We start from the raw sequence: 13,093 nt of genomic DNA on the forward strand, positions 1-13,093 counted from the left end.
GTTACGAATTACCCGAAATGCCGAATGCTTTATGTAAACAAATCGAACGGAACAAATCAATAATAAGTAATAATAATAATAAAAACTTTTTATTATTATTATTCTTGTTATTATTATTAATTTGTTACGTCAACATGGATTAATCCGAAGTTACGAATTAGCCGAATTACCGAATGCCGTATCTAAACAAATAGAATGGAACAAATTAATAATAAATAATAATAAAACGTTATTATTATTATTATTATTATTATTATTATTATTATTATTGTTAGTTATTATTCATTTTTTACACCAACACAAATGTATCCAAAGTTACGAATTAGCCAAAATGCTGCATGCTGTATGTAAACAAATGGCACAGAACAAATCAATAATAAGTAATAATAATAATACATTTTTATTATTATTATTATTATTGTTATTATTATTAATTTGTTACGTCAACATTGATTTATCCGAAGTTACGAATTAGCCAAACTACCGAATGCCGTATCTAAATGAATAGAATGGAACAAATTAATAATAAATAATAGCAATAATAATAATAAAAAGTTTTTATTATTATTATTGTTACTTATTATTATTTATTTTTTACGTCAACACAAATTTATCCGAAGTTACGAATTAGCCGAAATGCCGAATGCTGTATGTAAACAAATGGAACGGACCAAATCAATAATAAATAATAATAATAAAAACATTTCATTAATATTATTTATTATTATTATCATTATTAATTTGTTACGTCAACACAAATTTATCCAAAGTTACGAATTAGCCGAAATACCAAATGCCATTTCTAAAAGTATGGAACGGAACAAATTAATAATAAATAATAATAACAAGTTTTTATTATTATTGTTATTTATTATTATTATTAATTTGTTACGTCAACACAAATTTATCTGAAGTTACGAATTAGCCAAAATAACAAATGCCGTATCTAAATGAATGGAACGTAACAAATTATTAATAATAAATAACATCAATAATAATAATAAAAACATTTTATTATTATTATTTATTATTAATTTGTTCCGTTCCATTATGTTTAGATGTGGCATTCGATATTTCGGCTAATTCATAACTTCGAATAAATTCGTACTCGTTACCTTGACTAACAGCCAAATTTGAAAGGAAATTCCAATACCTATAATTTAATAGTTAGTTATTATTAGTCAGTTAGTTATTATTTTGAATTTTCGGATTTTCGTTCTTTTCCAATTTTCAGATTTTCTTTCTTATTTTTGGATTTTTGAATTTACGAATTTTTAAATTAACGAATTTTCAATTTTACGGATTTACGAATTTTCGCATTTATGAATTTACGAATTGCGATCATAATGAATGAACCGAAAAATGAAAAAAAAAACAAAAACTAATACAAACATATTTTTCGGCAGTGCACACGTCTAATTATTATTATTATCATTATTATTATTATTAATAACAATAATAATAATAATACATGTAATAATAATAATAATAATAAATAATATTTTTGGATACAGTATTAAAGGGATAGGGCTCCTTTACACCACACGGCGCACATTACTGTGCACATAATGCATTAGTATTGCTGAGTGGTGTGACACATGCTGCAATCCATTGTTATAACGTATTTCAGTATTCAGGTTTTCTCTCCTTTTTTAATCCGTTATGTTAATTTTTGCACTGTTACAGCGTGTCAGAACAGGCTGTGCATAAACAGAATTATTTTTTCTTTTTGTCCAGAGTACACCGATGCATCACACATTATGGCCACTAGATGGAACCGACAACCATAGCAAGTATTTACTTCCTATGATCATCCGCAGCACCATCTAGAGGTCATAATACAGTATTTTCCTGACTCACTTTATTCTGGATGAATGAAAAAGTATTTGACCTGGAGAGAAAATAGCCTAATAACATTTGTTTCCAGAGTACACCAAAGCACCACACATTATGGCCCCTAGATGGCACTAAAAATCATAGCAAATAAGTATTTGTGTCAAATGATCATCAGCACCGTCTAGTGGCTACAATGCAGTATTTTTCCAACTCACTCTGTTTTGCCTGAATGAAAAACATTTGACCTGGAGAGAAAATAGCCTAATAAAATTAGTTTCCAAAGTTCACAGATGCATCATACATTATGGCCGCTAGATGGGGCTGACTGTCATAGCAAATAAGTATTTACTTCCTATGATTACCAACACCATCCAGTGGCCATAATGCAGTATTTTCCCAACTCACTCTATTTTGCATGATTTAAAAAGCATTTGACCTGGAGAGAAAATAGCCTAATTAAATTATTTCCCAAAGTACACCAATGCATCAGACATTATGGCCACTAGATGGCGCTATTGATCATAGTAAAGAGTAGTATTTAAAGTGTTACTAAACCCACAACAGTAAATTCAGTCTGTATATGCAGTAAAGCATGCTTGTTATACTCACTGTGGAACCTAAGGGGTTAATCATCTGCATTATGCATAAAGGCTGTTAGATCCTGTATGTACAGAGCCTCCCCTTCTTCCACCGTCCACAATCTATCTGCTGATAGTACAGAGCATTGGAGTCACTCTGCACATGCTCGGTTTGGTGTGTATTGCTAAAGAGTTTTTTTTGTTGTTGTTGGGAGGGTGCATGTGATCAGCACAGGGCCAATCAGCATTGTCCAGACAGAGGGTCAGGGGTCCTGCAGCCCCATAGGACAGTCAGAGGAGAACGAAAACTCCTACAAGCTTTAACCAGACACTGATAGAAGTCACAAGACTGTTATATACTGCTGATGAGTAAAGGTATTTGGCAGTTTATATTTACTAAAACTATTGCATTTGCATGTTCCGTGTACTGTGGGAGACCAGACATAGTGAATGCAGGGTCCCGGGTTTAGTAATACTTTAATTCCATGATTTGAGACATCTAGAGGCCATATTGCATTATTTTCCTGATTCCCTCTATTCTGCATGAATGAAAAACATTCGACCTTGAGAGAAAATAGCCTAAGAAAATAAATTTCCAGAGTAAACCGATGCATCACACATTATGGCCGCTAGGGGGGGGCTGATGATCATAGGAAGTATTTACTTGCTATGATCATCGGCACCATCTAGCAGCCATAATGGAGCATTTTCCCAAGTCACTCTATTCTGCACGAATGAAAAACACTCATCCTGGAGAGGAAATAGCCTATTCAAATTATTTCCGAGGTACACCAATCCATCACGCATTGTGGCCACTGGAAGGAGCTGATGATCATAGTAAAGAGCAGTATTTATTTCCAGTGATCTGCGCCAACTAGTGGCCATAATGCCGTATTTTCCCAACTCACTCTATTTTTGCATGAATGAAAAAGCATTCTACCTGGAGAGAAAATAGAATAATTAAATCTGTTTTCAAAGTACTCCAACGTATCACACATTATAGCCACTAGATGGAGCTGATGATCATAGTAAAGAGTAGAACAGTGGAACCTCGGATTGCCAGTAACACGGTTTACGAGCTATTTATTTATTTTTTTAAATCCCGACTCGCTTTGCAAGCGTTGTCTCACAAGACGATCAGGATTCAAGCCGCTGGGGTGTGCAGTACCACATTTGGCCAGAGGTGATGCTCGGGGACACTCGGAGACACTAAGAAACACTCCCCCCCCACACCTGTGGCCACATGTGGTACTGCATAGACCCAGTAGTGGCTGTGGAATGGAATTATGAGTTTTCATGATTTCCTATGAGGAAACTCGCTTTGATATGCGAGTCCTTTGGATTACAAGCATGCTTCTGGAAACGAATTATGCTCGTAATCAAAGGTACAGTGGAACCTTGGATTACAAGCATAATCCATTCCAGGAGAATTTCCTTCTGCATTGACTTCTATTGCATGCAATACCGCATGTGGCCAGAGGTGGGAAGGGCGCTGGAGAGCCACGGAAATACTCGGAGACAACTCAACTGAACTCGGAAACCCCCGGAAAGAGTTTCTGAGTATTTCCGAGTGATTCCGAGTATTTCTGAACGGCTCCGAACCGTTCCGAGTGTCACCGGCGCCCCCCGCAGCTCTGGCCACCCCATTGGCTTGAATCCTGTTAGTTTTGCGAGACAACATTCCGAGTCAGGATTATTTTTTTTAAAGTTGCTCGTCTTTCAAAGCGCTCGTTAACCGCGTTACACATGAACCAAGGTTCTACTGTATTTAAAATACAATTGTAATTAGTTTCTAGAGCAGGGATATGCAATTAGCGGACCTCCAGCTGTTGTAAAACTACAAGTCCCATCATGCATCTGCCTCTGGATGTCATGTTTATGGCTGTCAGAGTCTTGCTATGCCTCATGGGACTTGTAGTTCTGCAACAGCTGGAGGTCCGCTAATTGCATATCCCTGTTCTAGAGTATACAGATGCATCACACATTATGGCCACTAGATGGAGCTGACGATCATAGCAAATAAATATTTACCTCCTATGATCATCAGCACCATCTAACCATCTAGTGGCCATAATGCAGTATTTTCTCAAATCAATCAATTTTTTTTTTCCATGAATGAAAAAACTTTCAACCTGGAGAGAAAGTAGCCTGATAAAATTTGTTATTGGCCCTATTCGCACAGAACAATTTCAAATTTCAAAACATGAATTTTCACAGGACAAATAGCTCTATGCATTTTTTTTTTCATAAATACACCCGCTCCGCCTAAAGCTGTAGGCCTGGTTCTGATGGAGTACCCAGACACTCAAGTTCTCTATGCAGCGTCCTGCATTAGTAAGGTCCCGGTGGCCCCCAGTTCATGTCTAGTACGGGCCAGCAGAAGCGTGGAGGGTTTGGTAGCCCATCTTCTTCTATTAGTCGGCCAATCGACTTGTGACAACGCTGTGAAAGTGAATGATAAGGTCGGCGTGCGGCAGGAAGACCCATTGCAGACTGCAAAAAAAAAAGCCAGTTCTGGAGCAAATTCCATTACGGGTCCAACTGGAAGTGAAATCTGTACTGTGGGTGGAGTAATGTGTTTTTTTTTTTTTCAGTTCAGTAAATCAGTTTTATCTGCAAAAGTCTTTTCTCTCTGTATATGGATATTGTTCTGTATATATGTCCTGTCCTGGAGATAACCTATACAATATTATTGATCACCCCCCCTTTTATTGATCCCCCCCTTTTTATTGATCCACCTTGTTCTGCATTTCGCCATGGCTGAAGAGGTCATGTGACTGCCCGTGCCTCTGCGGATCACCAGCAAAAGGTTCTTCTTTTAAAACATGGGGGTGGGTGGGGTGGGGGCGGGGCAGGGCGGAGTCCATATTGGCGGTCCACATAGACAACGCGTGCCGTGCTCGCATTTTTGCCGCAGTTTCACAAGCACACGCTGAGTTCTTTTTTCACCGTGCATTTATTGCAGTTCACCACGCAGCACCAGTGGAAGCGGCACAGGCAGCTCTCCTCCACCACCACAGTCTCCTCCCGGTACCCCCTGCCGCAGCACAGGAGGTCACACCCTCCCACGTCCATTGCCGTGCTGTTACACGCGCGGCCCCTAGTCCCCGGCGAGCCGGTCTTTCGGTTGGCCTGGCAGAAGTCCGGGGAGTCGGCGGAGTAGATGAGGTCCTGTTTGTCGGGGGGTTTGATGTTGTGGCCGACGGGGATGATGGTCTTGCCGTCGTTCCCGCCCATGACCTTGAAGGCTCCGTTGAAGCGCTCCAGGAGCCGGTCTCCGACCTCCCGGAAGTGCGGCATCTTCTTCCAGCAGGTGCGCAGGGTGCAGGAGCCGGACAGGCCGTGGCATTTGCACTCCGTCCTCATGTAGTTTTTCACCGCCTGCGGACAAGAAAACAGAAGAGCGTTAGAGAAGCCTTAAAGTTGTTGTAAACCCTTCCATATATCCAGTGCAGTGACTGGCCTCAGATGATACACAGAGGTGAAACAAATCCTCCTATATAAGTGGCACTTGTTTATCTGCAGTCTTCTCTACATCTGTTCAAAGTCCAGAATTTACAAAGTTGTCTAAGCTGTCAGAAAAAAAGGTGAAGTGAGGAGAGCTCGGAGAGCTGATTGGAGGGAAAGGACACGCACTCCTTCAAACAGCACGTGGGAACAGAGCTGAGGCTGTCAATCACAGGCTGTGTGCTGGAGGTCCCTCACCTGTCACCCTTTTTCTCTAGGTGTCAGGAAAATATGTCAGAAGTGATTCATGCTGATAGCAGAGGAAGGAAGCAGCAGACAGAAATGACACTTGGTGCACTGGATTGAGACAAGCACACACTATAGAGGGATAGGCTTTGTTAATTTTTCATGTCTGAGGTTTACAACCACTTTAACCAGTTGCTACGCATCCACCATCAAATGACAGAGGGACGGTGCGGCTCTCGTTCTGGGAGGACGTCATATGACGGGGCACACCCAGGGGACACGCAGCGCGGCGATCGCAGGCGTGCCAATCACCATGTGATCGGCTGTGTCCATGTAAATACAGGATGTGCCAGTCATTGACTCTCTTCACCTTAGACTGGCAAAGTGTGTGGTGGGGAGAGCCAATCAGCGGCATCTCCTCCCAGGGGAGATCGAGACGTAATCTGTGCCCTCATTACAGTAAAGCGCCACCAGTGCCAGCAATCAGTGCCCACCAGTGCCACCAATTAGTGCCCATTAGTGATGCCAGTCAGTGCTGGCTTTCAGTGCCCATCAGTGCTGTTTCTCAAAACTGCCCATCAGTGCCACCCATCAATGTCCATCAGTGCCCATCAGTGCCACCTATCCATGCCTATCCATGCTGCCTATCAGTGCCCATCAGTGCCACCTATCAGTGCCCACCAGTGCCGCCTATCAGTGCTCATCAGTGCCACATATCAGTTCCACCTATCAGTGTCCATGGTGCGGCATATTAGTGCCTCCTCATTAGTGCCACCTAATCAGTGCCCAAAAGTGCAGCCTCATCAGTGCCCATCAGTGAAGGAGAAAAACTACTAATTTACAAAATTTACTGACAGAAACTAAGAAAAAAAATTTTTTCCCCAAATTTTCGGTCAGCAGTGATTAAATACCACTAAAAGAGAGGTCTATTTGTGTGAAGATGATAAGAATTTCACATGGTTACAGTGTTTTATGACCGCGCAATTGTCATTCAAAGTGTGACAGCGCTGAAATCTAAAAAATGGCCTGGGCAGGAAGGGGGTGTAAGTGCCAGGTATTGAGGTGGTTAAAGATGAACTCCAGAAACTCTTTATATTGCTTACTGACATTGGTCCAGCTTGACATATCTCATACTGCACCTGATGGTCCCTTGGGGAAGCTTTTTTTTTTCAATGAATACAAGGCGCTTTCTGATTGGACAAGGTAGAGATTATGAAGTCACCATCCCTTCTCTACATCTCCTCTAATCAGAGAATGTCTTGTCTTCATGGAATTAAATACATTAAACTGATTACATTCATACCTAAAAAAAAATGAAATAAATAAAAACACAAAAAATGTCATGTGGCTCTAAACTCAAAAAGTGAAGATTTTCTATGTTATTGGGAACTTCTAGAAATTTCTTTATGTCTACATAGTAACCTGAAAAAATGTACCTTTGTCCTTGAATTCTTCCTGAAAAATAGCCATGCACCTCCTGGTATGTAAATGTGCCTAGGCACTCCTGTTCTGCCGTGGAAGATCTAAGGCACTGCTACCCCTGACTGCCAAACTCAGGATGTTCTGTCCCGCTTACATGTATTTTATATGAGTTGTATAAACCACTTGCCCACTGGCACTTTCACCCCCTTCCTGCCCAGGTCAGTTTTCAGCTTTCAGCGCCGTCGCACTTTGAATGACAATTGCGCAGTTATGCAGCGATGTACCCAAACTGCGTTTTTTTTTTTTTTTTTTTTGACAGATAGAGCTTTCTTTTGGTGACATTTTATCACAACTGGGTTGGTATTTAATCACAGCTGTGTTAAACAAAAGGAAAAAAAAAAGACAGAATTTTGAAAAAAATAAGGTTTTCTTAGTTTCTGTTATAAAATTTTAAAATTAGGTAATTTTTCTCCTTGTGCGTGGGTGAGGCTGCACTGGTGGGCACTGACTGGCAACACCGATGGGCACTGTTGGGGCTGCAATGATTATCATGTGTAGATTGACTCTTTACCCCAAGCTGCGATCAGCTGTGTCAGAAGGACGCATTGATCACAGATCACTGTCAATGCTCGCTGCAGGGGGCGCGTGGGAAGCACGAGCATGGGACGTCATATGATGCCCTGCTGGCAATGTGCGACATCAGGCACAGTCCCTTTGAAATCAGGGACAGTTGGGAGCTATAATACTAGTGACTAGTCCTTTGTCTGCTTACCTTTTTTTTGACACAGCTTCCACAATACAGGCCCTCTTTATACATTATAATTTCTCTTAAAATAAGGGGTTCGTCATTTAGGAACCATTAAAGGCCCCCCCCCCCCGATCCCCAGGCCGGGACCCTTCCCTCTGAGCCCGGTGGCAGAATGACAAGGTTTGGTCACAAGTACAGTCTTTGTGACAGTGTTAGTTCGCCACTGGCGTCAGTAGTTGTTTTATTTTTATTTTATTTATTTTGTATTATTTTTTTACCATTTTTTTACCTGTATTTTTTTCAATTTTATTTAGTATTATTTTTTACAATAATAATAATAATGTTGGGAGGGCTTTGGTGAGATGTCAGGGATCTAAACTGACATCTGATCTTTCACCTATAAGACAGAAAGGAGAGGGGAGGGGGGAGAGAGCCAGTGGGAGAGGGGATGAGAACCCAGCAGAGCTGTGGTGGATGAGGAAATGGGGTAAGGTGAGAGCACAGTGGGCCTAGAGAGCACACAGCGGGGCAGGAAAGCACACAGGGGGGCAGGAGAGTACACAGGGGGAAGGAGAGTACACAGGGGGGCAGGAGAGCACACAGGGGGAAGGAGAGCACACAGGGGGCAATAGAACACACAGGGGGGCAGGAGAACACATAGGGGGCAAAAGAGCCCACAGGGGTGGCTGGAGACCACACAGAGGGGCTGGAGAGCACACAGGGGGGCTGGAGAGCACACAGGGGGTCAAGAGAGCCCACGGGGGGGGGGCAGGAGAACACACAGAAAGGCTGGAGAGCCAGGTGGCAGTACTAATGTGTATTAGCATTCACAATGAAAGTCTATGGACGATTCTATGGCTTAGTGTTTTGCGCCATCTAGTGGCCAAACACTGAAAGTGGACTTAAATGATTTTTGCTTTCACAAGCATTGAACTATTTACAGGAAGTGACTGTTATTTACATTGAAGAGTTGACCTTTTTACTCAGGATGCTGGGTGACCTACCCATGGACACCCTCTCTTACACTGCATGCTGGGTAGGGCATAAAAGGACCCTGAGCGGCCATCTTAGGTCTCTTGGGAACGCATGGTCTGCTAGGGGAGGACTTGTGCGGAGGCCTCCCGGAGGAAGCGGCCTATTGCCTTTGTAGAGCGCAACCCTGCTCGGTTGTGTGAGTGACCTGAAGTGCCAGAGACACATCGATCGGATTGAGAGGATCCAGAGACACTTGTTTGCATCGGAAGACCAGGTCCGGTCCACCTGTCGCAACAGAACAGAGTGATGGAGCCGGCTGATGTAGAAGCAAGCTGCAAACATTGGACCGAAGTTACCACACCGAGTTTCTGATCCAGATGGTGAGCGAGTTGCGGCCGACAGTTTACTAAAGTTTGCACCTAGTCAGACTTATATACAGGCCTCGCTGGGATACTCCGGTCCCACGGAGGAGGAATATAGCAACTGACACTAGGCAGGCATAAGGCCTACTTACTATCACACCTCAAGTATTATATTATATTTACGGAAGCAACACTAGGATCATCCTTAACTCAACTTTAATTACTTTAACCCTTGGATTACAAATTATAAGGAATTATCATTGCTAGTGAAGATCATAAGACTAAAGACTGAGTACTTTAAGTGAGATCTCACACATAGCTATAAAAGTAGGGGGAGCTCCCGTATATATATATATATATATATATATATATATATATATATATATTGCTTATAACTGTTTTATCAACATTCATTGTCCTGTCATTCTATGTTGGAATGATAGTACAATTGTTGTAATCACCTGTTTACCAATATATACAGTAATATATACTTTGGTTAAGTACCCCGTTGTTTAGAGTATTCTTTACTCCCAGCAGGTGGAACCAGTGGATCCTGAGAGGACAATACAGGTATATTGTGTTATATTATATTGTACTGTATTGTATTGCACCACAGCTGTGTCAAGTGGTCTGATGCAAGTTAGTGGGGTTTATTAGCAGAGTGCAGGCCCAAATCAAACCAGCAGCTCCTTCTGGGGTCAGTGCTACATTTTATTTATTTTTTATTATTTTTTTTACCTGTATTTTTTGAAATTTTATTTAGTATTATTTTTTACATTTTTTTTAGGAGCCATGTTGGGGGGGCTTTGGTGAGATGTCAGGGATCTAAAGAAACATCTGACGTTTCACCTTTAAGACAGAAAGCAGAGGGAAGGGGGGGAGAGCCAATGGGAGAGGGGATGGGAACCCCGCAGAGCTGTGGTGGATGAGGAAATGGGGTGTCAGGAAGATCCTCCTCACGGACGTCCGAGCGGCGAAAGTCGCAGAAGATCTCTTGCCCAGTTCCAGGAGCGTTACCGCGATCGGCGGTGCGCGCGTGCGCGCGCACATGCGCACGCGCGCGGGAGCGCGCACGCGGGTGCGCGCGCCCGTTTGACGCAAATTGGCCCCAATAGCGCTATTTAAACTGGATCCATGCCTCACTGCCTGGCTGCCTGATCAACAGCGTTCCTGTGCGTCCTGGTGATCCGTATCTGAATCTGAACCTGAACCTGTACCTGTACCTGTACCTGTACCCTGATCCGTATCGAACCCGGCTTGTTTCCGATTCTGCTGTTTGCTGCCTGCCCCCCGACTTTGGCTTGTACCCGACTACTCTTCTGGATTCCGTTTCTGTATCTGATCTGCCCGCCTGTGCCTGACCTGGACTGTTACACCATCCGTCAACTGTAAGTTGCTTGCTGTTGTACTATAGGACACCTCCCAGTCCTCCGCAATATTTGGCTGTACTCCTTCTGCGTTTGTAGCCTTCTACCTTTGGCCACAGACTACTGGACTCTTCCGCTTCCGCTTATCCATTGCACCTGCATCCGTTGTTGGACTACAATACCCCTCCGTTGTTTGTCACCTCCTGCAATCACTTGTATGCCGTTGCTGGACTACAGGAACCCTTCTGCTGTCTGCTGGACCTTATCTCACCTTTGCCTGCATTCAGACACCGGACTACAATACACCTCCTCCTTCAACGGTCTTCTGCCTTTACCATCTGCTATCCAGTCAGGCACTTGTGCCCCTCTGTGCTCCTGAGCCCCTGTCACCACTACCAGGGTCTCTCGAGTCAGAGGTCTACGAGAGGCCACTCCCTGCACTCCGGGCTCTGCTTAAAGGTACGTGACATGGGGTAAGAAGAGAGCACAGGGGGCCTGGAGAGCACACAGCAGGGCAGGAAAGCACACGAGGGGTAGGAGAGCACACAGGGCAGCAAGAGAACACACAGGGTGGCAAGAGAACACACAGGGGAGCTGAAGAGCTCACAGGGGGGCAGGAGAGCCCACAGGGAGCTGGATACCACACAGAGGGACTGGAGCGCACACGGGGGGCTGGAGAACGCACAGAGGGGCTGGAGGCACACGGGGCAGGAGAGCACACAGAGGGGCTGAATAGCACACAGGGGGGCTTAAGAGCACACAGGGCGGCAGGAGAGCCCACAGAGGGGCAGGAGAGCCCACAGGGGGGCTGGAGAGCACACGGGGGCAGGAGAGTGCACGGGGGCAGGAGAACACACAGAGAGGCTGGAAAGCACACAGTAGGGCAGGATAGCACACATAGAGCCTGGAGAGCACACAGGGGGCAGTACAGCACACAGGGGGCAGCAGAAAGAAGTTGGATAGGAGGAGTGGCGGGGCGGCATATAGAGGAAACAATCTCTCCATTTTCCTTCTGCAGCTGCTGAATGCCGGCTTCTCCTCCTCTTCCTCCCATAGACATCCAGCACTGTTCCTCCTATCCAGGTGTACAGGGGGGCCGCATAGCCCCCTGCAGCATGGGGCCGGATTGCAATTGCGACCCCTGCGGGTACTCCCCTGCCTTTCGCTGCCAGTGACATGGAAACTGCATCGGTAGCAACGGGTGTTTTACACACACTCCCAGCGGTCATCTCTAAAATGATGACCTGTAGAGGCCTTTAACCACTTGGGTACCGCGCTATTGCAAAATGACGGCAATAGCGCGGACCCACATTTCCGGGACTACGTCTATTGACGTCATCCCGGATACGAGTGGCCTGCGCGCCCCCTGAGGGGCGCGCGCGGCGCGCTCTGTGATCGGCGAGTCCGTGAGACTCGCCTGATCACCGATCCGTGTAAGGGGTCGATCCCGACCCCTTATCACGTGATCAGCTGTCAGCCAATGACAGCTGATCATGTGATAAAACGGAGCCGGTAATCGGCTAGTATTCCTCCTCGCGCTGACAGCGCGAGGAGAAAAAAAAAAAGCCGATCGCCGGCGGCCGTGTTCGGGACATCAGTCCCAATCACGGCCAGCAATTTAAACGGACACCTGCCCCCTGCCAGTGCCCACCTGCCACCCGCAGTGCCATCCTGAAATAAAGTAAGTGCCCCCCTGTCAGTGCCACCCAGCAGTGCCCATAGTGCCCACAGTGCCACCCAGCAGTGCCCACAGTGCCACCCAGCAGTGCCCACAGTGCCACCCACAGTGCCACCCAGCAGTGCCACCCACAGTGCCACCCAAAATCTGCCTCAAAGGTGCTGCACCCCAGTGCCGCCCATCAGTGCCCAGCAGTGCCGCCCATCAGTGCCCAGCAGTGCCGCCCATCAGTGCCCAGCAGTGCCACCTATCAGAGCCACCTATCAGTGCCACCTATCAGTGCCCATCAGTCCCATCTATCTGTGGTACCTATCAGTGCCCATCCGTGCCACCCATCCGTGCCACTTATCCGTGCCACCCATCCGTGCCATCTTATCTGTGCCCATCTTTGCCCATCAGTGCCGCCTTATCTGTGCCCATCGGTGCCGCCTTAT

The 13,093-nt window shown here is 44.9% G+C and overlaps 1 protein-coding gene across 1 annotated transcript in view; it reads right to left on the bottom strand.

Annotated features, from left to right (window-relative positions):
• Positions 1-874: 874 nt before the first annotated feature.
• Positions 875-13,093, bottom strand: part of WNT6 (Wnt family member 6) — a 178,762-nt gene continuing 166,543 nt past the window's right edge. The window contains exon 4 of the mRNA XM_077447867.1: positions 875-5,795. Coding sequence (XP_077303993.1) covers positions 5,334-5,795 — 462 coding nt within the window. The 3' untranslated portion in view covers positions 875-5,333. The remainder of the gene's footprint in view (positions 5,796-13,093) is intronic.

Source organism: Lithobates pipiens, unplaced genomic scaffold (assembly GCF_037356315.1).
Source record: "Lithobates pipiens isolate NorthernLeopardFrog02 unplaced genomic scaffold, aLitPip1_a1.2 Scaffold_22, whole genome shotgun sequence".
In the NCBI taxonomy this organism is placed as follows: domain Eukaryota; kingdom Metazoa; phylum Chordata; class Amphibia; order Anura; family Ranidae; genus Lithobates; species Lithobates pipiens.